Source organism: Moschus berezovskii, chromosome 9 (assembly GCF_049115385.1).
Source record: "Moschus berezovskii isolate FMDL1 chromosome 9, NW_MosBer_1.0, whole genome shotgun sequence".
NCBI classification, from domain to species: domain Eukaryota; kingdom Metazoa; phylum Chordata; class Mammalia; order Artiodactyla; family Moschidae; genus Moschus; species Moschus berezovskii.
In genome coordinates this window covers 49,025,079-49,052,757 of record NC_142468.1, presented here as the reverse complement: position 1 = coordinate 49,052,757, position 27,679 = coordinate 49,025,079, and the positions used below count along the sequence as shown (strand labels likewise).

At 40.5% G+C, this 27,679-nt stretch overlaps 1 protein-coding gene across 4 annotated transcripts in view; it reads left to right on the top strand.

The window, feature by feature from the left end:
- RAB27A (RAB27A, member RAS oncogene family) overlaps positions 1-27,679 on the top strand; it is an 86,098-nt gene that overhangs the window by 32,941 nt on the left and 25,478 nt on the right. For all 4 annotated transcript variants that reach the window (XM_055436204.2, XM_055436198.2, XM_088839622.1 and 1 more), the window contains one exon: positions 26,638-26,812. In XM_055436204.2, coding sequence (XP_055292179.1) covers positions 26,660-26,812 — 153 coding nt within the window. In that variant the 5' untranslated portion in view covers positions 26,638-26,659. The remainder of the gene's footprint in view (positions 1-26,637; positions 26,813-27,679) is intronic.

Below are 27,679 nucleotides of genomic sequence, written 5' to 3'. Positions count from 1 at the left end.
GCTTCCCTGTCCTTCACCATCTCCCAGAGTTTGCTCAGACCCATGTCCATTAAGTTGGTAATGACATCCAACCATTTCATTCTCTGTCATCTCCTTCTCCTCTTGCCCTCAATCTTTCCCAGCATCAAGGTCTTTTCCAATGAGTCGGCTCTTCTCATCAGGTGACCAAAATATTGGAGCTTTAGCTTCAGTATCATTCCTCCCAGTGAATATTCAGGGTTGATTTCCTTGAGGATTGACTGGTTTGATCTCCTTGCTGTCCAAGGGACTGTCAAGAGTCTTCTCGAGCATCACAATTAAAAAGCATCAATCCTTCGGTGCTTAGCTTTCTTTATGGTCCAGCTCTCACAGCTGTATATGAGTACTGAAGAAAACCATACCTTTGACTGTGCAGACCTTTGTTGGCAAAGTGATGGCTCTGATTTTTAATACACTGTGTAGGTTTGTCATAGCTTTTCTTCCAAGGGGCAAGTGTCTTTTAATTTCATGACTGCAATCAACTGTCCACAGTAATTTTCAGTTCAGTTCAGTTGCTCAGTTGAGTCTGACTGTTTGCGACCCCATGGACTGCACCACGCCAGGCCTCCCTGTTCATTACCAACTCCTGGAGTTTAGTTCAAACTCATGTCCATTGAGTCGGTGATGTCATCCAACCATCTCATCATCCTCTGCCGTCTGCTTCTCCTCCCACCTTCAATCTTTCCCAGCATCAGGGTCTTTTCAAATGAGTCAGTTCTTCATATTAGGTGGCCAAAGTATTGGAGTTTCAGCTTCAGCATCAGTCCTTTCAATGAATATTCAGGACTGATTTCCTTTAGGATGAACTGGTTGGATCTCCTTACAGTCCAAGGAACTCTCAAGAGTCTTCTCCAACACCACAGTTTAAAAGCATCAATTCTTTGCAGTCAGCTTTCTTTGTAGTCCAACTCTCACATCCATACATGACTACTGGAAAAACCATAATCTTGACTAGATGGAACTTTGTTGGCAAAGTAATGTCTCTGTTTTTTAATATGCTGTCTAGGTTGGTCATAGCTTTATTTCCAAGGAGTAAGCGTCTTTTAATTTCATGGGTACAGTTACAATCTGCAGTGATTTTGGAGCCCCCTAAAATAAAAAGTCTACCACGGTTTCCACTGTTTCCTCATCTATTTCCCATGAAGTGATGGGACCAGATTGAATGATTTTAGTTTTATGAATGTTGAGCTTTAAGCCAACTTTTTCACTCTCCTTTTTCACTTTCATCAAGAGGCTCTTTAGTTCTTCACTTTCTGCCATAAGGGTGGTGTCATCTGCATATCTGAGGTTATTAATGTTTCTCCCGGCAATCTTGATTCCAGCTTGTGCTTCTTCCAGCCCAGCATTCCTCATGATGTACTCTGCATATAAATTAAATAAACAGGGTGACAATATACAGCCTTGACGTACTCCTTTCCCTATTTGGAACCAGTCTGTTGTTCCATGTCCAGTTCTAACTGCTGCTTCCAAACCTGCATTCAGATTTCTCAAGAGGCAAGTCAGGTGGTCTGGTATTCCCATCTCTTTCAGAATTTTCCACAGTTTATTGTGATCCACAGAGTCACAGGCTTTGGCATAGTCAGTAAAGCAGAAATAGATATTTTTCTGGAACTCTCTTGCTTCTTCGATGATCCAGTAGGTGGTGGCAGTTTGATCTCTGCCTCTTCTAAAACCAGCTTGAACATCTGGAAGTTCATAGTTCACGAATTGCTAAAGCCTGGCTTAGAGACTTTTGAGCATGACTTTACTAGCGTGTGAGATGGGGGCAATTGTGTGGTAGTTTGAGCATTCTTTGGCATTGCCTTTCTTTGGGACTGGAATGAAGACTGACCTTTTCCAGTCCTGTGGCCACTGCTGAGTCTTCCAAATTTGCTGGCATGTTGAGTGCAGCACTTTCACGGCATCATCTTTTAGGATTTGAAATAGCTCAACTGGAATTCCGTCACCTCCACTAGTTTTGTTCATAGTGATGCTTCCTAAGGCCCACTTGACTTCACATTCCAGGATGTCTGGCTCTAGATGAGTGATCACACCATCGTGATTATCTGGGTCGTGAAGATCTTTTTTATACAGTTCTTCTGTATATTCTTGCCACCTCTTCTTAATATCTTCTGCTTCTGTTAGGTCCATACCATTTCTGTCCTTTATTGTGCCCGTCTTTGCATGACACATTCCCTTGGTATCTCTGATTTTCTTGAAGATATCTCTAGTATTTCCCATTCTGTTGTTTTCCTCTATTTCTTTGCATTGATCACTGAGGAAGGCTTTCTTATCTCTCCTTGCTATTCTTTGGAACTCTGCATTCAGATGCTTATATCTTTCCTTTTCTCCTTTGCTTTTCCCTTCTCTTCTTTTCACAGCTCTTTGTAATGCCTCCTTAGACAGCCATTTTGCTTTTTTGCATTTCTTTTTATTTGGAATGGTCTTGACCTCTGTCTCTTGTACAGTGTCACAAATTTCCGTCCATAGTTCATCAGGCACTCTATCAGATCTAGTCCCTTAAATCTATTTCTCACTTCCACTGTATAATTGTAAGGGATTTGATTTAGGTCACACCTGAATGGTCTACTGGTTTTCCCTACTTTCTTCAATTTAGGTCCAAATTTGGCAGTAAGGAGTTCATGATCTGAGCCACAGTCAGCTCCTGGTCTTGTTTTCACTGCCTGTATAGAACTTCTCCATATTTGGCTGAAAAGAATATAATCAATCTGATATCGGTGTTGATGGTGATTTTGGAGCCCCAGAAAACAGTCTGTCTCTTCTATTTGCTGTAAAGTGATGAGAATGGATGCCATGATATTAGTTTTTAAACGTTGAGTTTTAAGCCAGCTTTTTCACTCTCCTTTTTCACCTTCATCAAAAGGCTCTTTAGTTCCTCTTTGCTTTCTCCATTAGGGTGGTATCATGTGCATATCTGAGGCTTTTGACATTTTTTTCAGCAATCTTGATCCAGCTTGGGAGTCATACAGCCCAGGATCTTGTACTCTGTGGCTTTCCTGGTGGCTCAGATGGTAAAGAATCTTCCTATAATGTAGGAGGCCTGGGTCCAATCCCTGGGTAGGGAAGTTCTCCTCTGGAAGGAAATGGCAACCCACTCTAGTATTCTTGCCTGGAGAATTCTATGGACAGAGGAGCCTGGTGGGCTACAGTCCATGGGGTCGTAAAGAGTCAGACATGGCTAAGTGATTCTCACTTTACTTCACTACTCTGCATTTAAGTTAAATAAGCAAGGGGACAATATATAGCCTTGATGTACTTCTTTCCCAATTTGGAACCAGTCTGTTGTTCCATGTCTGATTCTAACTGTTGATTCTTGACTTACATACAGGTTTCTCAGGAGGCAGATTGGGTGGTCTGCTATTCCCATCTCTTTCAGAATTTTCCATGGTTTGTTGTGATCCTCAAAATCAAAGACTTTAGTGTAGTCAGTGAAGCAGAAGTAGATGTTTTACAAGAATTCTCGTGCTTTTTCTATGATATAATGAATGTTATCAATTTGATCTCCAGTTCCTATGCCTTTTCAAAATCCAGCTTGTACATCTGGAAGTTCTTGGTTCACATACTGTTGAAGCCTAGCTTGAACGATTTTGAACATCAACTTGCTAGCATGTGAAATAAGCACAGTTGTGCTGTATTTTGAACATTCTTTGGCATTGCCTTTCCTTGGAATTGAAATGAAAACTGACCTTTTCAAGTCCTGTGGCCACTGCTGAGTTTTCCAAATTTGTTGGCATATTGAGTGCAGCACTTTCACAGCATCATCTTTTAGGATTTGAAATAGCTCGGCTGGAATTCCATCACCTCCACTAGCTTTGTTCATAGTGATGCTTCCTAAGGCCCACTTGACTTCACACTCCAAGATGTCTGGCTCTAGGTGAGTGACAACACCATTGTAGTTACCTGGGTCTTTAAGACCTTTTTTGTATAATTCTTCTGCGTATTCTTGTCACCTCTTCTTAATCTCTTCTGTTACTGTTAGATCCTTATTGTTTCTGTCCTTTATTGTGCCCATCTTTGCATGAAATAGTCCCTTGTTATCTCTGACTTTCTTCAGGAGATCTCTAGTCTTTCCCATTCTATTGTCCTCCTCTATTTCTTTTCCATCTTATTCTCATGTCTAGGCTCTCATCTTGAAGGAGTGAGAGGTGATACAAGGGGCAGCTGCCACCAGGACCCCATTTAAGCTTCTCATGGCCAAACTCTTTGGACCGAGAATTGTGTGAGGAAGAGACCATTGAGTTCAGCCCTCTTATTTCATCTTTGAGGAAACAAGGCCTGGAACGTGTTGGATCACACACAGGTGGTAGCAGAGCTGAAACTAATACCCGGCACACTGACGGTTAGTTGTCCAGCCCTCTTCAGCTTGCCACATTACCTCATAAGCATTCCTTTGAACTTATAGCCAGCTTTATAGTTATTTGTGTATTTGTCTTATGTTTCTCTGACTGTAAATTCTGAGGGGGAGGACTATATCTTGTTTACATTTGTTGCCTTTGAGGTAGTTAACTGGGCTTCTCAGTACCTGGTAAATTGCAGTCAAACATGCTCTTGTACCAGACATGCCATTTTCCTACTCCTCACCACTTTGAAGGTGTTCAACTCAAGCCTTTGCCCCTGTTTGAAGCCTTGGTCAGATTGTGCCCTGTTTCTGACTGCTCAGGGTCTTCAGTCCTCCCAATGATCTTGCTAGATAAAATCTCTCATATTGAGGAAACAGGCTCGGAGAGGTTATGAGACTTGCCATGGATCACATAGCTAGGAAGCGACAAAGCCCCATTACGTGTTAGATATCCTGTGCTGGGTGACATCTTGCTTCCTGATGACCTTGTTTCATGTGTCTTTTGTGGAAAATGAGTTCATTTGTTTCCTTATCCTGATTGCTAGCTTCTTGAGGAGAGTGGCAAAATCACATATTTCTCCTGTGCCATTTGTAGTTCCCAACACAGTACTGGGCATGTAGAAATTGCTTATCAAATACTGTTAAGTTGAATGCAAATGTAACTTAATTTACCAAAAAAGAGCAGCTGTCAGTGGCGCTCTAAGACACTTTTTGAGTCATTCCTGAATGTAATCAGCAGGGAACAGAGGGAAGTGGAGGAGGGATGAGCTGTCAGAGAAAGTCAGATGGTAGACACAATTAGCAATGGAGTGACAGCTGGCCTGTTGTCAGACCAGTGGTGAGGGACGGAGGGAAAGCCACACACAATAAGACAGTCCAGGCAACACAAAATGTTTCCTGCAGGGATGAGGGATAGGAGAGGAGTACTCAGAAGTAGCCTAATAACTGTCCGGGTTAATGAAGGTAGAGCACTCAGACACATTGAGAAAACGTTGATTAAAGGAATATCCAGACCTTGATGTGGCTTTGGGGGACTGATTTCTAGGGTGAGATTTGAATGGGTAGAGAAGCATTTGGCTTAGTTAGTGATCATTCTGTTAATTACTGAGGCCGTGAGAAAAGGAACATAAGTAGACGAGGTTGTTGCTGGTGAAACAACTTCCCTGCCCTTTTCTCTACTGTGGTGATCAGTAGGGTCTCAGTCCTGAGCTCTGATGGTCAGAAGTGAAGGGAATTCAAATGACTGCACGTGTCCTCTGTGCCCAGAGATGTGTTGTGATGACCAGCGCCATGGCAGTTCTGGTACTGCTTCATTTCACTTTCTTTTTTTTGCATTGCCCTGAAAGTTAGTGAGGTGCTTTAGAAATTCCAGTACTTTGACAGCTAATCTGTATTTCCAATTCTGCCTTTTCCTGAAAGGGTCATAAAAATCCACTGGCAGACCACATGCTCCAGATTTTGGTTTAGAAAGTCACACTGCATCTCCTGAGTTAACAGACATTTTGCATCTGAACCAGATGTGAAGCCTCTTGCATTAGAATGCATGGGGTAAATATCCAGTTTCCTCAGAGAAGCCTACACATGTTCTTTTGTGAAGTTCTGTCTCCTACAGAGATCAAGATCAAGAGCTTTTAGAGGAGAAGTAATAGAACTTGAGTCTATTCTTTTCTGTGTCAGAAATGTTCAATTTAGAACTATTTTATTTATTTATTTTTTTGATCACTTTATTATTTTTTTTTTGGTAATTTATTTTTTATTGGAGGCAAATTATTTTACAATATTATATTGGTTGGTTTTGCCATACATTGACATGAATTCGCCCTGGGTTTACATAAGTTCCCCCTCCTGAACCCCCCTCCCACCTCCCTCCTCCCTTTATCCTCCCTCTGGGTCATCCCCGCATGCCAGCCCCGAGCATCCTATAACATGCATTGACCCTGAACTAGTGATTCGTTTCACATATGACAACATACGTGTTTCAATGCCATTCTCCCAAATCATCCCACCCTCACCCTCTCCCATAGAGTCCCAAAGACTGTTCTATACATCTGTGTCTCTTTTGCTGAATTTAGAACTATTTTATAAAAGCTAAAGCTATATGTACCTCAACTGCTTAGCAGTACCAGTAGTTAAGGGAAATTATTTCAAATAAAAAATTGTAATTTCTATGCAGAATAATTTTGTTTTATCATGTTCTATCTAAAATGTAAATATGGAAAAGCTTTTCTTGAACATTTGCATATGAACTTTTAAGGTGATACTCATTTCTAGGAAAATTTCAGTATCATTGTTAGGAGTTTTGGTTAATTTTCAGTGTTTGATAGCTATATAGCAATTGTATTTTTCTGTGATGTACAAATAAATAGGAAAGTTCTAAATTAAAATGATATCAGTGACAACATCATATTTTAATGGAAAGGTAATTCCTGGGGTCAAAGTGCTCAACTTACTAACTTTTGCAATCAAATTTGTTGGTATGTGAGGGCTAGTTCAGTTCAGTTGCTCTGTCATGTCTGACTCTTTGTGACCCCATGGACTGCAGCATGTCAGGTTTCCCTGTCCATCACCAACTCCCAGTGCCTACTCAAACTCATGTCTATCACTTCAGTGATGCCATCCAATCATCTCATCCTCTGTCCTCCCCTTCTCCTCCCTCCTTCAATCTTTCCAGCATCAGGGTCTTTTCAAATGAGTTGGTTCTTCACGTCAGGTGGCCTAAGTATTGGAGTTTTAGCTTCAGCATCAGTCCTTCCAATGAATATTCAGGACTGATTTCCTTTAGAATGGACTGGTTGGATCTCCTTGCAGTCCAAGGGGCTCTCAAGAGTCTTCTCCAACACCACAGTTCAAAAGCATTAATTCTTTGGCAGTCAGCAGTCTAACTCTCACATCCATACATGACTACTGAAAAAACCATAGCTTTGACTGGATGGACCTTTGTTGATAAAGTAATGTCTCTGCTTTCTTATATGCTGTCTAAGTTGGTCACAGCTTTTCTTTCCAGGAGCAGGAGTCTTTTAATTTCATGGCTGCAGTCAACATCTGCAGTGATTTTGGATCCCGAAAAAATAAAAGTCGTCACTGTTTCCATTGTTTCCCTGTATATTTGCCATGAAGTGATGGAACCAGATGCCATGATCTTAGTTTTCTGAATATTGAGTTTTTTTTTTTTTCTATTTTTAAATTGGATTTTTTTTCTTTATTGAATTGTGTAGGTTACTTATAAATTTTAGATATTAACTCTTTATCAGATAATTTATTTGCAATTATTTTCTCCCATCTTGTACTTTTCCTTTCATTTAGTTGATTCTTTTTCCTGCTATGCAGAAGCTTTTTATTTTTTATTTTATTTTTTATTTATTTTTTTACAGTTCATAACTTTTATAAATAAAATAAATTAAATGTACAGTGAATAAGTTCTCTGAAATATTTCAATATTTCTGCAGGTTCAATAACATCATAAAATACATATCAACTAAAATTCACAAATCTAAAAACCTGTTAGGCATTTTTAGGCGTTTTAAGTTGGAAATGAAGACCAATGTTACATCGTAATATGCCAATTACAAATAGTACTTCAAATAGCAAATACTACAGTTTGTCCCAAACTTTAAAAACTATTCATGAACTCAACACTGAACTATTGATGGCTATGAGAATTGTTTCCTAGCCTTTTTGAAAATTTCAACCCATTTACGTTTAAGGTAATTATTGATAAGTATGATCCCATAGCCATTTTCTTTATTGCTTTGGGTTCAAGTTTATACACTCTTTCTGTGTTTCCTGTCTATAGAAGATCCTTTAGCATTTGTTGGAGAGCTGGTTTGGTGATGCTGAATTCCCTCAGCTTTTGCTTGTCTGTAAAGCTTTTGATTTCTCCTTCATATTTGAATGAGATCCTTGCTGGGTATAGTAATCTGGGCTGTAGGGTATTTTCTTTCATCACTTTAAGTATGTCTTGCCACTCCCTTCTGGCCTGAAGAGTTTCTGTTGAAAGATCAGCTGTTATCCTTATGGGAATCCCCTTATGTGTTATTTGTTGCTTTTTCCTTGCTGCTTTTAAGATTTGTTCTTTGTGTTTGATCTTTGTTAATTTGATTAATATGTGTCTTGGAGTATTTCGCCTTGGGTTTATCCTGTTGGGGACTCTCTGGGTTTCTTGGACTTGGGTGATTATTTCTTTCCCTATTTTAGGGAAGTTTTCAACTATTATCTCCTCAAGTATTCTCTCATGGTCTTTCTTTTTGTCTTCTTCTTCTGGGACTCCTATGATTCGAATGTTGGAGCGTTTAACATTGTCCCAGAGGGCTCTAATATTGTCCTTATTTCTTTTAATTCGTTTTTCTTTTTTCCCCTCTGTTTCATTTATTTCTACAATTCTATCTTCTAGTTTGCTAATCCTGTCTTCTGCCTCTGTTATTCTATTGTTTGTTCCCTCCAGAGTGTTTCTGATCTCATCTATTGCATTATTCATTGTATACTGACTCTTTTTTATTTCTTCTAAGTCCTTATTAAATCTTTCTTCCATCTTCTCAATCCTTTTCTCCAGGTTATTTATCTGTAACTCCATTTTGCTTTCAAGATTTTGAATCATTTTCACCATCAAAATTTGAAATTCTTTATCAGGTAAATTCCCTATATCTTCTTCTTTTGTTTGTGTTGGTGGGCAATTATCTTGTTCCTTTACTTGCTGGGTATTTCTCTGCCTCCTCATCTTGCTTATATTGCTTTGCTTGGGGTGGCCTTTCCCTCTTCTTGCAGTTTGTGGAGTTCTCTTTATTATGTAGTTTCTTCGCTGTGTGTGGGGTTGGACGAGTGACTTGTCTGGGTTCCGTGGTTAGGGAAGCATGTGTCGGTGTTCTGGTGGGTGGAGCTGGATTTCTTCTCTCTCCTTTAGAAGACAATGGGCTGCTTTTCTGGGAGCCTGATGTCCTCTGCCAGTATTCAGAAGTTGTTTTGTGGCCTTTACTCCACGTTCAAATGTTCTTTTGATGAATTTGTGGGGGAGAAAGTGGTCTCGCCGTCTTATCCCTCCGCCATCTTGTTCCTTCCTCCCCAGAACACTGGATTCTTTTTTTTTTTTTTTTTGAACAGAGGAAAATTTATGCGTCGAACCTGGACTGGTCACTTATGATAATATACATGCTACAATTCCATTCTCTCCAATCATTCAATCCAATCCAGAAACACTGGATTCTTATATTCCACTTGGTCATGGAGTATCTCTTCCCAACTGCTCCAGCAAGGTGCAGCCGCTGTACCTTACCTTGGATGAGGGGTATCTCCTCAAGGCTGCCCCTCCTGCTTTGAATGTGGATCAGCTCCTCTCGGCCCTCCGGTGCCCAAGCAGCCACCGCCTCCTGGACGTGGTACAGCTCCTCTCGGCCACCGCCCTAACCCTGGGCGCGGGGCAGCTCCTCTCAGCCACGATTCTGCACGTGGTCGGTTGTGCCGGAGCCGGGCGTCTCTCGCGTCTGCGCCGCCGGAGCCGGGCGTCTCTCGCGTCTGCACCGCTGGAGCTGGGCGTCTCTCGCGTCTGCGCCGCTGGAGCCGGGCGTCTCTCCTGAATATTGAGTTTTAAACCAACTTTTTCACTCTCCTCTTTCACTTTCAGCAGGAGGCTCTTCAGTTCTTCACTTTCTGCCATAAGGGTGGTGTCGTCTGCGTATCTGAGGTTATTGATATTTCTCCCAGCAGTCTTGATTCCAGCTTGTGCTTCATCCAGCCCAGCGTTTCTCATGATGTACTCTGCATATAAGTTAAATAAGCAGGGTGACAATATACAACCTTGAAATACTCCTTTCTCGATTTAGAACCAGTCTGTTGTTCCATGTCCAGTTCTGTTGCTTCTTGACCTCCATACACATTTCTCAAGGGGCAGGTCAGGTGGTCTGGTATTCCCATCTCTTGGATTCTTTACCAGATGAGCCACAAGGGAAGCCCATGTGAGGGCTAGCTTTATACTTTAAACAAGTGGGTTTATTAAAGCGTGATTATAGAATTATGAGAATGATTTTCATGTGTAGTTTATAAAACATTTTTTACTACTTTGAAGTCACTTCTTTCTTATATAGATTCTCATTTTATCCTCATTAAGATGAAGTACAGTATTACATGTTTCTTCAGTTTCCTCCAAAGCCTCAAAGTTTCTAAAGTTGTTGCTTGTCAATCTTTCATGCAGAAATACTTACATCCTCATGATGTTCCTTTCATGTGCTTTATGCTCCTCTTGTAATTTTGCCCCTCTTGGCTTGTTCTCCTGCAGATTCATAGTTTCCTTGCTAACACAGAATCTTTATTTTGCCTTAGCATACCTATATTGAGGTCTCTTTATTCACTCTTTTTTTTATAAGGCCCTGAAGATACTGTCTGAGTGACCATCTTGCTCACTGACTTTGGCCCCTGTATTCTTAGTCCCCTCCCTTTAAATGTCTTTCTAATAGGTACATTCAGAAAATAGAACTTGGAACTTCCCTTGTGGCCCAGTGGTTATGACTCCAAACTTCCAAAGCAGAGGGCCTGGGTTCAAGGTGGGAACTCACGCAATGTGGCCAAAAAAGAAAATAGGAGCTTGGTTCCCATAGGTGTCCTTACTACCTGGTTGATGACAAAGGCAGATACAGGTTTGGGAACCATGTTCTAACCTGAATGCTTGAGTTTTCCATTTGCGCAGGGCAGGAACCTGCTTGGGTAGATTAGGGAGGCTTGGAAATTGCATGGGTTAAGCAGGAGGGAGCAAATAGGTGGAATAATTTCCCTGACTTAGGTAAGAATCTCTCTGGCTTTTGATGAAGTAACTACTACGTGGGTCTTTTCTAAGTGCTGTTCCTGATGAGCTAAGTGGTCTCCCCAGTGTATATGGGTAAGTGTCCTCCTAATTCCTCGAATTCATAAGCCACCTCTCCCCCTTTTTGACCTACTCCTTACTTTGTTGGTGTTCAACTTTGGCCTGACTCTGTCCACCTGTCTGGGACCTCCGTTTGTATTTACCCCTTCTGAACTGAAGTTGGTTCTGTGCCACCTTCATATGAGGCTGCCTTCTTGGGTAGGGAGCACTAGAGGTTGCTCTGTTCCCATCTTACCTGTGCCCTTTCCTCCTTCCCTGGAACTTTCTGATGGTTCTAAGGAGCAGTCCTTGCATGTGTAGCATTCCTCATGATACAGCCATTAGCTGGAACAAGGGGTCCTGTGGAGAAAATACAATACTAGTAATTCCTTTTGAATTTATGGAAAAAGTCAAGTTAGTGGAGAGGATTTTAGGTTTTTCTCCCATCTGCTCTGTTATTCTCTGCTGTACTTTAGTACAAAGTGGCTTATGATGCAAAGCAAAATAATATATTTTCAGTTATTTTGCTGTATCATATTGTACGTTTGCTATATCATTTCATTGTGTTCTTCAAAGCATATCTTGACTTCTGAGGGTTCTGCCCAAGCATAGGTTGTTGAGTCCATTGAGAGTAATGTGGCTGTACTTTGTAATGCCCTTTAGGAAAAAAATCAACAGTGTAGCTGGTTTTAAACATCTTTCCAGTAGTTCCATTTTGCAGGTACACTGGTTTTCTGTCCCAAGGAGGATGCTACTGGTTGGTTCGTCTCTGGCCAGTTTGGTCTAGATTTTCCCTGGATTATTCAGCCTTAGATCCACAGCTCTCCTTTCCCTTTGAGTGACTCAATGATCATTGTTCCCAAGACTCTTTCCTTATTTTCTGAAGCTCCAGGTAGCCCTTCTTGGAATTCTTACCAGGGTCTTTCAATACATTCCAGATTTTCGCTCCCAGATAAGAAGAGTCCTAAGGTTGTGGTTAAGTGGGCAAGATTTGAGAGATGGTGTCTTTGGGAGATGTTGAATGAAAAGGCCTAGCAGACCTTGTAATGAGCTGTCAGTCTGAGGTGTTTAGGGAGAAAGAAAGTGTTGGGTACAAAGCTGAAGGCAAGTGGGATGATTCAGAGCCATTTGAGGTTGAACTTTCCACAATGGTTTTCCACATGTGTGTGGTAGAGCTCTTGTTAGGACCTTGTTGGGTTCACAGGCCTTGGAGGTGGGCTTACCTTCACTTCTTTTACCAGAGTGGCTCTAAATTCACCTGTTTTATCTATTAGAGTGCCAGGTAAGATTTCATTTGAAGAAACTTGCTAAGGAAATTTTGCAACCAGCTGGACAAGAGCAGTTTTCTGAGGGAGTGAAGGATCTGTGGCAGTGATGTTAGGTAGTTTTTCTGAGCCCAAGTGCCAGAGCATCCAGCTGGCTGTGAAGACACTGATCTGCTATGGACAAAAAGCAACCCAAACTTAAAACTGCTCTAAGTCAGACAAGAAGCTCCCCAAACATAAAATCATCTCTGTAGTGATCTGTAATAAAACGTTAGGATGCAACATAGTGTGTTCATTCTTTATTGCTCAATTGACTGTCCTAACAGAGAAAAAGCCACTGTGTGCTGAACAGACATGCCTGAGCCTTGCTGTCCCTTACTGTGTGGCACACACATGCTTCCTTAACTGCTCTCACGAGAGTAGACATGTGAATTCACTCCAGATTTTTAAAAATGAAAGAAAATAAAGACTAGTATGCATTACAACCCTCTCAATTAATGACACATTTATGAGAATAGTATATAGTATTTGGAATTCTCTCGTAAATGTATCATTAATTGAGAGGGTTGTAGTGTGCACTAGTCTAGCAAATAACTTTACCAGGCAGTGTCAGTGATCAGTTTGGAGATATCTCAGTGTGGATTATAACTCATTTGACTGTATATTTTTATTCCAGTTAAAAAAAATAATAATAAAGAGAAAAAAAGGCATTAGAATAAAAGTTTATAGACTCTTAAAGCACCTCCATGGATCCTAGAAGACTTGAGATCCCACAGACTTGAGGACTCTCATAAGGACTACAGTGCCTTGTTCTTTTATGATGTGTTCTTTTCATCTCCTTTAAGACATTGTCTTGTGCTTAATTTTCTAAAATAAGGCACATTATTTCCTTGGAACCTAACAGGTGAAGTAGGAAAACATAAACAAGGATATATCAGATTGAAAAATGCAACTAACTAGCTTGAACTTGCACATATCTAATTCTGCATGCAACAAACAGGGAATACAGATTATTTTCATACTTAACAAGCCGCCCCCCCCAATTTGATATTAAGCAGGCCACACTTACTGATCCAAAGGTAATAAAATTAGAAAATAACAACAATAATCACAAAAAAGCCAACAGTGATCTGACAGACTGATTTAGAAATAGGCTGGATGACTGCAAGTACTTCTGTCCTCTTTTGCATAAGTAAACTCAAGGCACACCCTAGTCTATACACAGCTGTTGATAGAAATGCAAACAGTCCCTTGCTAAGACTGCCTACTGAATCGGTGGAACTGGGCAAGACTTCTTGAGAATCAACAAGAAGTATATCCCACTGGACCTGGGCCATAGGTGAGTTTCTTTTTTTTTTTTCCTTTTGATTTAGCTGTTAAAGAATATGATATGTAGGGAGCAGCTAAACGTGTTGTAAATGTATCAACAGAGAGAGTGGATCTGACAAGGGCTAGAAAGACCTATAGCCGGCTGTTTAGAGCTTAGCAGCAGCAAATGAGAGAGGCTAAGAATCCTAGCACTGTTGTCTGGTGCTGCTAAAACGCCAGGAAATAGTTTGATTTTTTCCCCTGAGCTTATTTTGCTGTTTTTAAAAGAACTAAGTTAACATATGGTGGAATATTTACAGACAATAGTGTTTTAAACTCATGATCAACTTGTGTCTGTATGCTGCCATTTCATCAATATACGGTAAAACCCAAGCTGGCACCATGGAGAAGCACTTGGGCTTCAGAAATGGCCCTGTTCCCAGACTTAGCTGGAGGAAAACTCCTTTCCTTATTGGAAAAGCAGAAGTCCCTAAAGACAGAGTAGCGCATGAGCTTGTGAAGGAGGGTCCAATACCTTAAAATTGACGTAGCCGCTCACCGCTATAAGGAGAGCACCAGTATTCATTGACTATCGTTGTTGGTATAAGGTCAGTTTTTGCTCGCACAAGCTGAAGTTTAGGACGAGTACATGGAGATGAGGGACAGGAAAGCCAGAAAAGGAGAGAGAGCAGAGGGGTCATGACTCAGGGTAATGAATAGAAATGGGACTGTGAGAACCCAACAGGAGGGAATCATAGAGTGGATAGGAGACTATGGAAAAGAAAACCAGCTGTGAAGAGACGATGTGCTCTCGTAAGTCAGCCTGCATCTGAGAAGCAGATCCCTGGGGCAGAGAACAGCTGTGCTCTGATGTGGTCAGCGCAGGCAAGGCTATGGGGTGGGCAGAATGAGGGAGAAGTAAAGACATATCCAGTGCATCTTAGTGGCCTTTGTGAGTATCTGTATGCCAGACCAGTGCTTCGCCTCAGTAGGGGGTGTGCAATAGGAGCCCTCGCCATTCACAGTTCCTGAAAGTATGCACTTACATGCAGTACGTGCGTGCTCAGTTGTGTCTGACTCTTTGTGACCGCATGGACTGTAGCCCACCAGACTCTTCTGTTCTTGGAATTTTCCAGGCAAGAATACTGGAGTGGATTGCCAATTCCTCCTCCAGGGGATCTTCCTGACCCAGGGATTGAATCCGCATCTCTTGCCTTGGCAGGTGGATTCTTTACCACTGAGCCACTGGGGCACAGTGCATCTCATCACAGAAAAGATGAGGTAGCCTGTGCCCTTTGATTAAGAAGTCAGGGAAATGTTACAGTACACTATAAAAAAATCACACTTACAAAACAACAGTGACAATGATGTCCTGGTATGCATATGAAGGAGTCTAGAAAGGCAGGGCGGTGGTATACTCTGGACACAGTTTCTCTACATGAATAAATAGAAAGCTTTTGTCCTAGTTTTTTAAAAAGGCAATGATGAAGGAACCCTCTCTTCCCCAGCTACTGCCAACTCAGGGATATTTACCCAATTGTTTTATTGTTTGGACAGTCATCTTCAACAGGTCTGGATTCTTTTAATTCACAATTTTTTTTCATCCTAAAATTTTCTTGTTGTGAAAGAAGCATTGCCGCTCCATCATGAAGTGAGGTGATTCTCTTCTTTGTTGGGTGCATTTCCTCTGAGAAATCAGCATCTTCCCTGTGTTACCTCATGTGAAAAGCTTTGAGGCAGGTGAGATGCACGTGGACAGCCAGGTTGTATTGGCCAAAGGCCTTCCAACCCTCCCACATCTCTTGTGGAGACTTGGCAGAATCCTCAACACTGTTTCTCAGTCATAAATGGAAGGGTATTCTGTGTTTTGCAACCTTGAAAATACATTATTCAGTTTCAGGTCCTTTGAGTGCTTCTTCATTTGTAATCCTTCCAGTCCTGGCTGTGGTAGCAACATGCTCACTCCTCATATTTCCTTCTTTGAGTCTTGGCCCTGGGAGCTTGGCATCACTCTGGCATAGCCAACGACTCTTCACTTCTACTTCTTCAAAACTTAATAGCAGGATTTCCTCTATGAATCAGTCAGTCTTACAGATATATTGCCTTCCAGGTAGCTTAGGTCTTTTCATACTGTTCATGGGGTTCTCAAGGCAAGAATACTGAAGTAATTTGCCATTCCCTTCTCCAGTCCTGAATACTCATTGGAAGGACTGATGCTTAAGCTGAAACTCCAATACTTTGGCCACCTGATGCAAAGAACTGACTCACTGGAAAGGACCCTGATGCTGGGAAAGATTGAAGGCGGGAGGAGAAGGGGACTACAGAGGATAAGATGGTTGGATGGCATCACCAACTCAACAGACATGAGTTTGGGTAAACTCTGGGAGTTGGTGATGGACAGGGAAGCCTGGTGTGCTGCAGTTCATGGGGTCGCAATAAGTCAGACATGACTGAGCAACTGAACCAAACCAAGCTTAGGTCACTCCTCCTTTTCCATTTTCAGAAAATATTTTTACTCCATTCTTTAGGAGCTTTATTAGGTTCAGTGCCCCTCTTAAGATATCATGGAAAAAACACCAGTCATAATGTCATATCAGTTTTCAAACCTTAATCTGTTATAGTCATTAGAAGAGCTACGATATATTGATTTCCATCATGCATTTTGCTACTCACTTTACACAGGTGGGTGGTGGTGTCCCTTTGTTTGAATTTAGGAGACCTTGACTCTGACACCTATGTTTCATTGTCTTCGAGGGAGTAGACTTCACAGGTATTGCACTTCTTTGTAATTCTTGGAGTCTTCCTTGCTTTATGGTGTCTTTAAGAAGCACATTTAGCCACGGGTGAGACATTGACAGGACATGTGGTTGTGACCATTATGGGGATACTTTCACATTATTTGAGATATTACGCAGCAAACCAAATAGCCACTCCTATTACCACGGTATTGCCTATATTTTACAAGGGACAGATTCTGCAGTACACCTTTATTCCTGTTACCTTGTGTCTATAAAACAAGATGTACTTGTCACAAACTGTGAGTAATGTAATACCCAGTGTTTACTTTTCATAAATTTCGGTAAACATTCATATTCTGATCCTAGAAGAGGTGTGGACAACAAATAATGTCTTTGGAATAAATGAATCAATGATCTCTACAGCTTAAAAAAACAAAAATGCCAGCATCTCATTTGAGTTGTTGGCGGTGGCCTTCCAGAAGAACATTTTCTACTTCCACGAGACATTCTGGTGCTTCTTCTTTTTGTAGTTGCTTGAATTATTGGTCTACTGGTTTATGTTGGTTACCTACAGAAGTGATGGTAACCTCTCAGAAATAGTAGGTCAACTCTTGGGTTGGGACTGGTTTATTTTTTCTTTATTCTGGGCCTTCTCTTTAATACTCATAAAAAATTGCAAATGTCTGAAGGATGCTTTTACAAATGATATATTTGGATGTCCTGGCAATATTTGGGAATGTATATTTAATTCAACAGTTTTTGTAGATAATTCTTTTTTTTCTTTGAATAATTTGGCACTTTAGATATCATCTAAATGGCATTTAGATATCATCATCTGCTAGAAGTTAGTCTTTTTACTTTGTTTAAATAGGGAAAATGGAATATTCCTATGTACCAGGCACATATATGAATATTAAGATATGTAAATTTAGATTCTGTCAGTTTTTAGTCACATGCCTCTCTTTTCACTATCAATGGTGGACGTATGATATTACTACAAACGCTATATTGAGAAGAATCCATTTACAAATCATAGGTTATAGGTGAATATGTAATGCACTAATAATCTAATATTCTGAATTTGGATAAAGCCAAACTCATCTTTCAATAAGCAGACAAGGAAGAAAGAGATTCCTGTTTCTATTTGTCAAAGCCATCACATTTCTGCTTCTCTCTACCTAATATCTTCTTGAAAAGAATAATTATTTGTTTGCACCAAGTCTTAGTTGTAGCACCATGGGATCTTTGATCTTTGCTATGGCACATGAAATCTTTTTTTTTTCTTTTAATGTTTTTAAGATTTACTATTATTTATTTGGCTGCATTGTGTCTTAGTTGCCACATGTGGGATCTAGTTTCCTGACCAGGAATTGAACCTTGGCTCCCTGCATTGGGAGCTTAGAATCTTAGCCACCAGACCATCAGGGAAGTCCCTACCTAAGATCTTTGCATAAACAAGATAAGCTCTTTGTTTATAATTTCATCTATTTCACTGTCAACCTTAGGAGGGCAGAAATGTATCCATTCGAACTAGACCAGAAATTGAGAAGAGGAAGGTCATGTGCACAGAGAGCAGAGGCTGTCTCCTACTGTAGAAATGGGGAGCCCCACTCTTGGGCAGTACACATCTTGCTTTTGCAGTGAAAGTAAATGTGTTTCACTTCAGGGTGTAGCAATTGCAGTGACCTAAGACAGTGGTCCCTTGGACTGCAAGGAGATGCAACCAGTCCATTCTAAAGGAGATCAATCCTGGGTGTTCATTGGAAGGACTGATGCTAAAGCTGAAACTCCAATACTTTGGCCACCTCATGCGACGAGTTGACTCACTGGAAAAGACTCTGATGCTGGGAGGGATTGGGGAGGGGGAGGAGAAGGGGACGACAGAGAATGAGATGGCTGGATGGCATCACCGACTCGATGGACATGGGTTTGAGTGAACTCCGGGAGCTGGTGATGGACAGGGCGGCCTGGCGTGCTGTGATTCATGGGGTCGCAAAGAGTCGGACACGACTGAGTGAATGAACTGAACTGAACTGAAGACAGTGGTAGCCAGAACTCATTTGGTAAACACAAGTTGCCCCTACTCAGATCTTGGTATATTATAAAATGCTTTGGTGATGAACACTCTAGCTCTGACAGTACTAAAAATCACCCTGTTAATACTCACTGTTAGATCGGAATGCAAAGGTAACTTTTGTGATAAAGGCCTTGTACATGACTGTACCTAAATTGAATTTTTCAATTTTTTCAGAAGCCTCAGGCACTGGTTGTAAAATTGCGTGCTTTGCCTAAGGAGAATGTGATGAGGCTATGCTTCAGTAATAGTATTGATAAAGAGAAATTTCAGTTATTGAACACAATGCAAACCAAGCAGTGTGCTAAAGTTTCCTGTGGTTTATGTCACTTCATCCTTAAAGTAACCCAGTGAGGTTTGTAATGTTATTTCTACTGTGTAGTTTAAGAATGGAGGCTTAGTGTGAAGAACTTGGACCAAGTCATACCAACAAGGGTTCAGAATTTGAGCCCAAACCTACTTACCACCATATTAAGAAAACATCCCTTTCTTATACAGACTTGAAGTTCTCCTTAAGGATGATGACAAAAAGTCATGACTGTCTACTACCATTTGTTGCATATGGTAGAGGTTCAGGTAATATTATCTCTCCCTGCTTTATTACTCTCTGTACTAAATATGGTTGATAGAGGGAAAAATCAGGCTTTCCATAACTGGCTGGATTATCTGGGATAACTTTAGAATGACTTTGCTTGTGATAGGGGATCCTAAGGCCGGAATCTATGACTGAATTTAATAGGGAGCTTCATGGAGATATTGGACTATGTTGTGTGTGTGTGTGTGTGAGGGAGAGAGAGACACAGAGATTCACACAGAGAGAGATCTTTCCCCATTTTTAGCTAAACCATTTTATTCTATCTTATTTCCTGAAGAGCAATTAAAATATATTTTATTTTTTAAATAAGGAAGAAGATCATTGACTTTCTCTTACCAGGCGTTTGTCACCACATGGTACTTGTTGAAGAAGTGGGTGTTCCTTGCCTTCTATTGATACTCTGATGAGAGTGAGGGTGGAGAGCACTTTGAAAAAATATTTGTGTAAGGAGGAGAGGAAGAAGTGAGCTGGATAAGAAAGTCTTTTGCCTATCCAAAATTGAGGGCATTCTTGACTTTTATTAATAGAAGACATTTCCTTGAGGTTTAGATGCTACTTCCTTCAGGAGGCTTTGTATTTAAAGAAGTGACCTTATGTTCAAATGCTCTCCATAGAGTCTTATTTTGTGTCTTATTTTTACTTTAGGGATTCAGTTCTTTTTTTGGATTTCTAGGGAGGAAGATTGCGTGGGTATTGACCCTTCAGAACTAGACTGCTAGGTAATGATGCTAATAGCAGTTATTGTATGCCAAGCACTATTCCAAACTAACTCAGTCCTCACAACAGACGTTTGAGATAGATTTACCCTTGTACTCCATCAAATCTAAATGTGTTGATGCTGTATCTTGATTTTGCTAGAAGTTGCTATTTAAAGATTTTCACACAATTGTATTTCTAGTGCCATTTTATTTACTAACAATTGCAAGTTGTAAAACTGTGAAGTATAAGATACACCCTACTTATAAAAAATTAAAATAACAAAGCATATACATAATAGTATTAATAAAATAGGATATCATTCCCAGTTTTAAAATGGGGGCCCTGAGGCAAAAGACATTAAGTTTTCTAAAGTGACATGACTGAACTCACATGACTGAACTCACATGTGTTGTGATTCAGTTCTAGAGTCCATGGTCTTAACCTCCACTTCTTTCTCTCTCAACAATACGTTGGAATTGAGCCCATGTTGACATGTGATAGACTGCCCAAGACCCACTTACTCATCCTTTCATTGTGGCATTCATGACAGAATGGCACTGAGATTTTTCCAAGGAAGGAAGTATGTATGATGTGTATCTTTAGGGCAGTGATGAGGGTTTTGCCCTAATGCATGCAAAGTGCTTGACATGTGGGCATCTGACATATTTTTAGTAAGAGCAATGCAATTGGGAGGCCTTGATGAACTGGCTTCCCAAGGATCAGTAGGTTGGAGTACTTGCTGGAAATTGTGTGCACAACATGTTGTTTGGGTGCCCCAAATTCTGTGTTGTTTATTTTATTCTGTTCCCCTTTGTGCTCTAAAATGCCAACATAAAAAGAGATGGGAATACCAGACCACGTGACCTGCCTCTTGAGAAACCTGTATGCAGGTCAGGAAGCAACAGTTAGAACTGGACATGGAACAACAGACTGGTTCCAAATAGGAAAAGGAGTATGTCAAGGCTGTCACCCTGCTTATTTAACTTATATGCAGAGTACATCATGAGAAACGCTGGGCTGGAAGAAGCACAAGCTGGAATCAAGATTGCCGGGAGAAATATCAATAACTTCAGATATGCAGATGACACCACCCTTATGGCAGAAAGTGAAGAGCCTCTTGATGAAAGTGAAAGAGGAGAGTGAAAAAGTTGGCTTAAAGCTCAACATTCGGAAAACTAAGATCATGGCATCCGGTGCTATCGCCTCATGGCAAATAGATGGGAAACAGTGGCTGACTTTATTTTTTTCGGCTCCAAAATCACTGCAGATGGTGATTGCAGCCATGAAATTAAAAGACGCTTACTCTTTGGAAGGAAAGTTATGACCAAACTAGACAGAATATTAAAAAGCAGAGCCATTACTTTGTCAACAAAGGTCCGTCTAGTCAAGGCTATAGTTTTTCCAGTGGTCATGTATGGATGTGAGAGTTGGACTATAAAGAAAGCTGAGCGCCGAAGAATTGATGCTTTTGAAGTGTGGTGTTGGAGAAGACTCTTGAGATTCCCTTGGACTGCAAGGAGATCCAACCAGTCCATCCTAAAGGAGATTAGACCTGGGTGTTCATTGGAAGGACTGATGTTGAAGCTGAAACTCCAATACTTTGGCCACCTGATGCAAAGAGCTGACTCATTAGACAAGACCCTGATGCTGGGAAAGATTGAGGGCAGGAGGAGAAGGGGACGACAGAGGATGAGATGGTTGGATGGCATCACCGACTCAATGGATATGGGTTTGGGTGGAGCCCGGGAGCTGGTGATGGACAGGGAGGCCTGGCGTGCTGCGGTTCATGGGGTCACAAGGAGTCAGACACGACTGAGCAACTGAACTGATACTGAAAAATAATTGATTATTTCCATAATTGAGGAGTGGAATATTTTTTTCTCCTGAAGAATAGGCTCCAGAGACACCACTCAGGACTTGAGTAACAAAAATAGAAACAAAAGTAATTTTTCATATGAAAATGGTTCTATGTGAAGACCTACCAGAATCTCAGATAAGAAACCTATCACCATCAATATCCTGCCAAAACCCTGAAAAATCTCTATTTAACAATTTGAAGACCTGCCTGTTCCCTAAAACCTTTTATTTTCTTGCAGCTCTCTTACTGTTAGAATCCTGGTCTCTGTTAACCGAAACCAGCCTGGTCATTGTGTCCAATTTAGGACAAACTCTAAATAGCCTCCCAATTTGCTGAATGTTCCACCCAACTGAAATTTATATTTCGTTGTTGGATCACAGATCAATGTTTTGCTGCCAGATCCTTGAGATAAGTCAGGAGGTGAGTTCTCAACCCAAGAGGCCGATGTCACTCATCATGCCTTTTCCTATTGTTTATCATTTTCTCCTCAGACAGTGTCCTTTCTCCCAACCAGGATGCTGTACTCCAACATGGACAAACTGTTCAGTTGTAGAAAGATACTATACTGTGGTGGAGATACATTTTTGAGTACAGGTTGTCTACAATTGAGGTGATTATAAATAAAATTTTAAGTTTATTGATTTGGCATAAGTTTAAAACACCAAACCATTGCTTTTGGTGCTTCTGATTATCATTTTACTTTTTTAGTCTTAAACTGAACATCTGATCAGTCAACTTGGACTTTTTTTTTTTCTTGATGTTTAGTTTTTGGCTGTGCCGGGTCTTAGTTGCAACACGTGGGATCTTCAGTCTTCCTTGTGGCATGCAAACTCTTAGTTGTGGCATGTGGGATCTAGTTCCCTGAAAGTGAAAGTTGCGCTGTTGTATCTGACTCTTTACGACTCCATGGACTATACAGTCCATGGAATTCTCCAGGCCAGAATACTGGAGTGGGTAGAAGATCCCCTTCTCCAGGGGATCTTTCCAACCCGGGGATCAAATCCAGGTTTTTCACATTGCAGGTGGATTCTTTACTGGCTGAGCCACAAGGGAAGCCCCCTCTTCCCTGACTAGGGATCAAATCCAGGACCCCTGCATAGGGAACACTGTGTCTTTGCCTTTGGACCACCCAGGAAGTCTTAACTTGGACTGTTTTGAACCAGTTTTTACTTTGAACTAGTTACAAGTGGTTTGATAAAATTAGAGCAACTGTGGCCCAGTTGGAGATAGATTTAATTGGTCAGTGCTAACTTGATTCAGTAAAATTTATTCTGAACCAATCAAACCTCATGTGAGTTGGTCAGAACCTGCTTGTCCAAGAGAGAGCTTATTTGAGCTAGCTAAAACCAGCCTGAAGCCTATTTGAGCTCTTGAAACCAGACCTAAATGGTTAGACACATGTGGTTTTAGCCAAAGTGGCTTTAGATCAATCAGAAATGGTTTTGTAGGCAGAATGTCTTTGAACTTAACTCTTTCATTCTCAACCAGAATGAACCATTGAGGTTCTTTTGAACAAGTATGAATTGGTTAGAATGGAGTGGAGTGTTTTATGTAATTTAAACCTGATTTTAGGCTGGTCATAACTTTTGAAAATGACATATCTACTTTAAAATTAATTGAAAATGGTTAGATTTAGCCAAAAAAGAGGGTCATCTTTTCTGACTTAGTGAACTATTCTGAGCTAGTCAGCAATTTTTTGTGTCAGAAATGCACGTTTCAAGCTGCCCAGAGGCTATTTCAGAAATTGTTCTAGGTCTTCAGAGCCCTGTCTGATCTGTCCAGAGTGGGGAGAAGAGCTTGAGCCAGCATTGACTGAGTACCCAGCATCTGCCAAGCATTGTGCTGGGCACTCCACGAAGAGTGTCTCATTCAGTCCTTAGAACAATGGGGTGAAGTAGTGTACATTATCTTCTTTTTCATAGAATGGAAACCTGAAAATCCAAGGCTGAAAAACATCTGGGTTGCCAGTAGATGGGAGACGTGGAATCAGTCTAGCTCTGCTTGACTTCAGAAGTCACGTGTTTCCTGTTAGGCTACCTTGTATGATACCAAAACTGGCCACTTAAAAAAAAAATTATTTATTTATTTGGCTTTGTCAGGTCTTGATCATGGTAAAGTAGGATCTTTCATTGTGGCACACAGATTCTCTAGTTGTGGCACATGTGCTCAGTAGCTCCATGGCATGTGGGATCTTAGTTTCCTGTCTAGGAATTGGATCCACATCCCCAGCATTGCAAGGCAGATTCTTAACCATTGAACCACCAGGGAAGTCCCCCATACCTGATCACTTCTAAGTTCAACATGCATTTGTAAAAATTTGAGTAACGGCCACAAAGCTTGGGGTAGAATAGACATTGGACTTGAAGTTAGGAGACATTTGTTCTAGACTGTGCAAATGAATTAAACTCTCTGGGTTCTGTTTTATTCTTTAGCAAAGAACCCAGGAAATGGAAGGTCTGAACATTTATTTTAAACAAGGCAGATAGTTATCTAAAGGTAGAGTTTAAAGAATTATAAACTATGATTAATATCAACAGTGGTGTCTGTACCGTCAGTTGTGGTATTTTGTTTGTTAACACTTCTTTTATGATGGTTTGATTTTGAACAGACTGTTATGTATTGCTGTTACCATGAATAGAAAACAAAACCCATGAAGACCATTTATAGACATAGGTGTGTAATTCTCCCATTATAACTAAACACTTTAAATTTTGGGCCCTAAAGATACGTTCATCTTTCTTTGAATTCCATTTAAACAGGTTTAGAGAGTTCTAGAAGAGTGTGTCATTGATGACAACATTTTCTCCTGTACCTCGAATGATACAAAAACATATTTATAGAAATGACCAACTTTTTTTCAAAATAAAAATAAAGAGGAAACAAGGTAGCCACAGAAACTTCTTACATCACTCTCCTTGCAGAATTTGGAGTTGCTTTCTGCTTTCTCATTTATTTGGGGGGGAACCCCCCAAAATGGTTCAATGTTATCTGGACCTACTTTTCAGTTCTTATCTCTTATTTATGAATAACTTGGAGCCAGTCAGATGCTGTGATGAAACATGCTAGTTTTTATTTGTACCCAAGTGGTCGTCTTCTGGAGAAGCGTTCTGTTGTACACCATCAATACCAGCAACCTGCACCTGTGAGTACAGAAGCTGTAAATGGAAAGCCATCGTCTGCACTGGGTCACTCTTTACAGTTTGCAGAGTGCTGAATGTTTGCAGAGGCTTTGCCCTTAGTGACTGACCCGCCATATCTGAATGTGAGGTTGTAGCTCTGCACTAAGGCACTCTACAGAGGTCACTGCAGCAGCTCTTAGGAATCAGAATTCAGGATTTTTGAGCATAAGGTGAGTCACCAAATTGAGGATGGGCTAGGGGAGGCAACCTTGAAAAGTCAGTGAATGTCCTTGCCTGAGCGTTTACTAATTTTATATATCTATAGGAATAATCCAATAGGAAGCATTGAGAATTGTCGTACAATTTATGGATAGGCGCTGACTGGATGTAAAGGGTACAATGAGAGGGAAATCAGCAGAATTTTTTTTTTCTTTGTTTTGGCTACAGTGAGTCTTCATTGCAGTGCATGGGCTCTTCATTGCCACATGTGGGCTCTCTCTAGTTGTGACGTGCAGGGGCTTCTCTGCTTGCAGCACATGGGCTTAGTTGCCTGGCAGCATGTGGGATTTTAGTTCTCCAACCAGGGATCAAACCTGTGTCCCCTGCATTGGAAGGTGATTCTTAACCACGGGGGAAGTCCCCCAGACCAGCGGAGTCTAATGCAGGACTTATGATGTGTATGTGGATAGGTAAATGTGTATGTTGAATGGGCAGATAGCATTGTCAGTGATATCAGGACGATTGCTTTTCTGATTTTCAAGAGGATTTATTGGTATTTCAATGGGAGGATAAAATGAAATAAGCTTTCCCTGAAGATAGACTATGTGTCCAGTCAGATTAATATTTTGAATAGTTTGAATGTATTTAAAGGATTAAAAATAAATCTTGAAAAGTGCTGATTGCAAAAGATAAAAGGTAACCATGGTTAAGTGTTGCTGTAAAAACAAGAATATTTCTTCTCAAAGGTAGACTTGTTTTGGCCAGTGCTGAAGAGCTGAATTGGTAGCATTTCCTATAGACTATCAAGGCAAGGGTAGGTAAATGAGCCCTTCATGGTGGAACTCAGTTCTCAAGTGAGCAGTGATATTCCAGAAAGATCTGATTTAATATGTAGTAGGTGACAATAATAACATGTGAGGAAGCTGCAAACCAAGTTTTATTAGCATTATCTTTGAAGGAACTGTAACGACATGTGAAAATGCATAGGATAAATGAAATTGCCTAGATGTCCAAGAGAAAAGCTAAGGATATAGCACTAGGAGACTTTGAAAAAGGAGGTACAGTTGGAACCACTTGCACTCTAAGAATTATTATTATTCCTATAACATTCCCTTTGGAGAAGGAAATGGATTTACTCCAGTATTCTTGCCTGGGAAATCCTATGGACAGAGGAGCCTGGCAAGCTATACAGTCCATGGGGTCCAAAAAGAGTCAGATACAACTTAAGGACTAAACAACAACAAACATTCTCTTTCTTCCTTTGTTTTGTTAACTTTTATTCTACACGATCTGCGTGTAAGATAGTGACCATTATCTTCTTGATTTTCATTCTCAGTTGGAATTTTTGTCTTAAGGGTACTATAACAGCACAGCACAGTTCAGTAGCATCTTATCTAGCAAATGATTAAGTCTTTGGGACAGGGAGTAATATCTAACCCTTTCTTCACAGAACCCTTAGGAATATAGGTGTTATGTAGGAGTACTTGTTGAACTGAATATTAAAGGAAGTCACTTTATTAACAGAGGATTCTAACATTTTCTAATGAATTTTTGGTAAATATGCGTTTGTATTTTTCAGGTGACCCACTGAGTTCTTCATTATGTCTGATGGAGACTATGATTACCTCATCAAGTTTTTAGCTCTGGGAGACTCGGGAGTAGGAAAGACCAGTGTGCTTTATCAGTACACAGATGGTAAATTTAACTCCAAATTCATCACAACAGTCGGCATTGATTTCAGGGAAAAGAGAGTGGTAAGTTCTGCATCCTTCCATATAAAAATGTAATCTCTGAGTCAACCTTTGTCTGTTTTGTTTACTTCATAGGAATTAGGAGGACAAAGGTTGGAATCTAAAATTAAAGAGTACATATGAAAGTGTATTATGTTCAGTCTGAGCAATGTGATTAAAAGCTATAACAGGATACTTCATATAAAACCAAGCAGGTAAAATAAAGTAAAAGTGAAGATTTTTTAAAAATTTCCTTGATATACTTCTGGCTGGTATCTTCCTTCTGAATTCTAAAAAGTGATTTGTCTACCTTTATTATGAAGCTTGCAAACCACCCTGCTCATTTTAATGGCTTTTCTCTTAATTAAGGCCTCAGCAGTCCCATTCACTAGGTGGCAGAACTCATTGACCCCACCAGGAGTGTGAGGTTGAAGTACGGGTGGGAATGACTGTTCATATGAATCCAGGAGGTAACCAAAAGAACAGTAGGGTTCTGCAGAATAAGAGAAGAGGTTCTTTTTAACAATTGTATTTATTTTTTTTAAAGGACTGCAAGACAAGTTATTCTGGGGGTAGAGAGGAAGTCAGGAGGTTGGTGTGTCCAGGAACTACATTTCTACATTTCTTTATGGCAACTACATTGCCGTAAAGCAGGTCACCAAGTAGTCAGGGAGACTAAGGACAAAGACCCTTTGGTGGAGCATATTCTACTTGGGAAACATGCAGAGTTTCTGGCTTTGAGGGCAGAAGAATTCATTCTTTCTGATCCACCCTAAGTCTTTTATTCCACCACCAGAAGCGTTTTCTTCTACTACCACTGTTTTTCTTTTTAATCATTTTAAAATTAAGGTATAGTTGATATACAGTATTATGTAAGTTTCAGGTGTACCA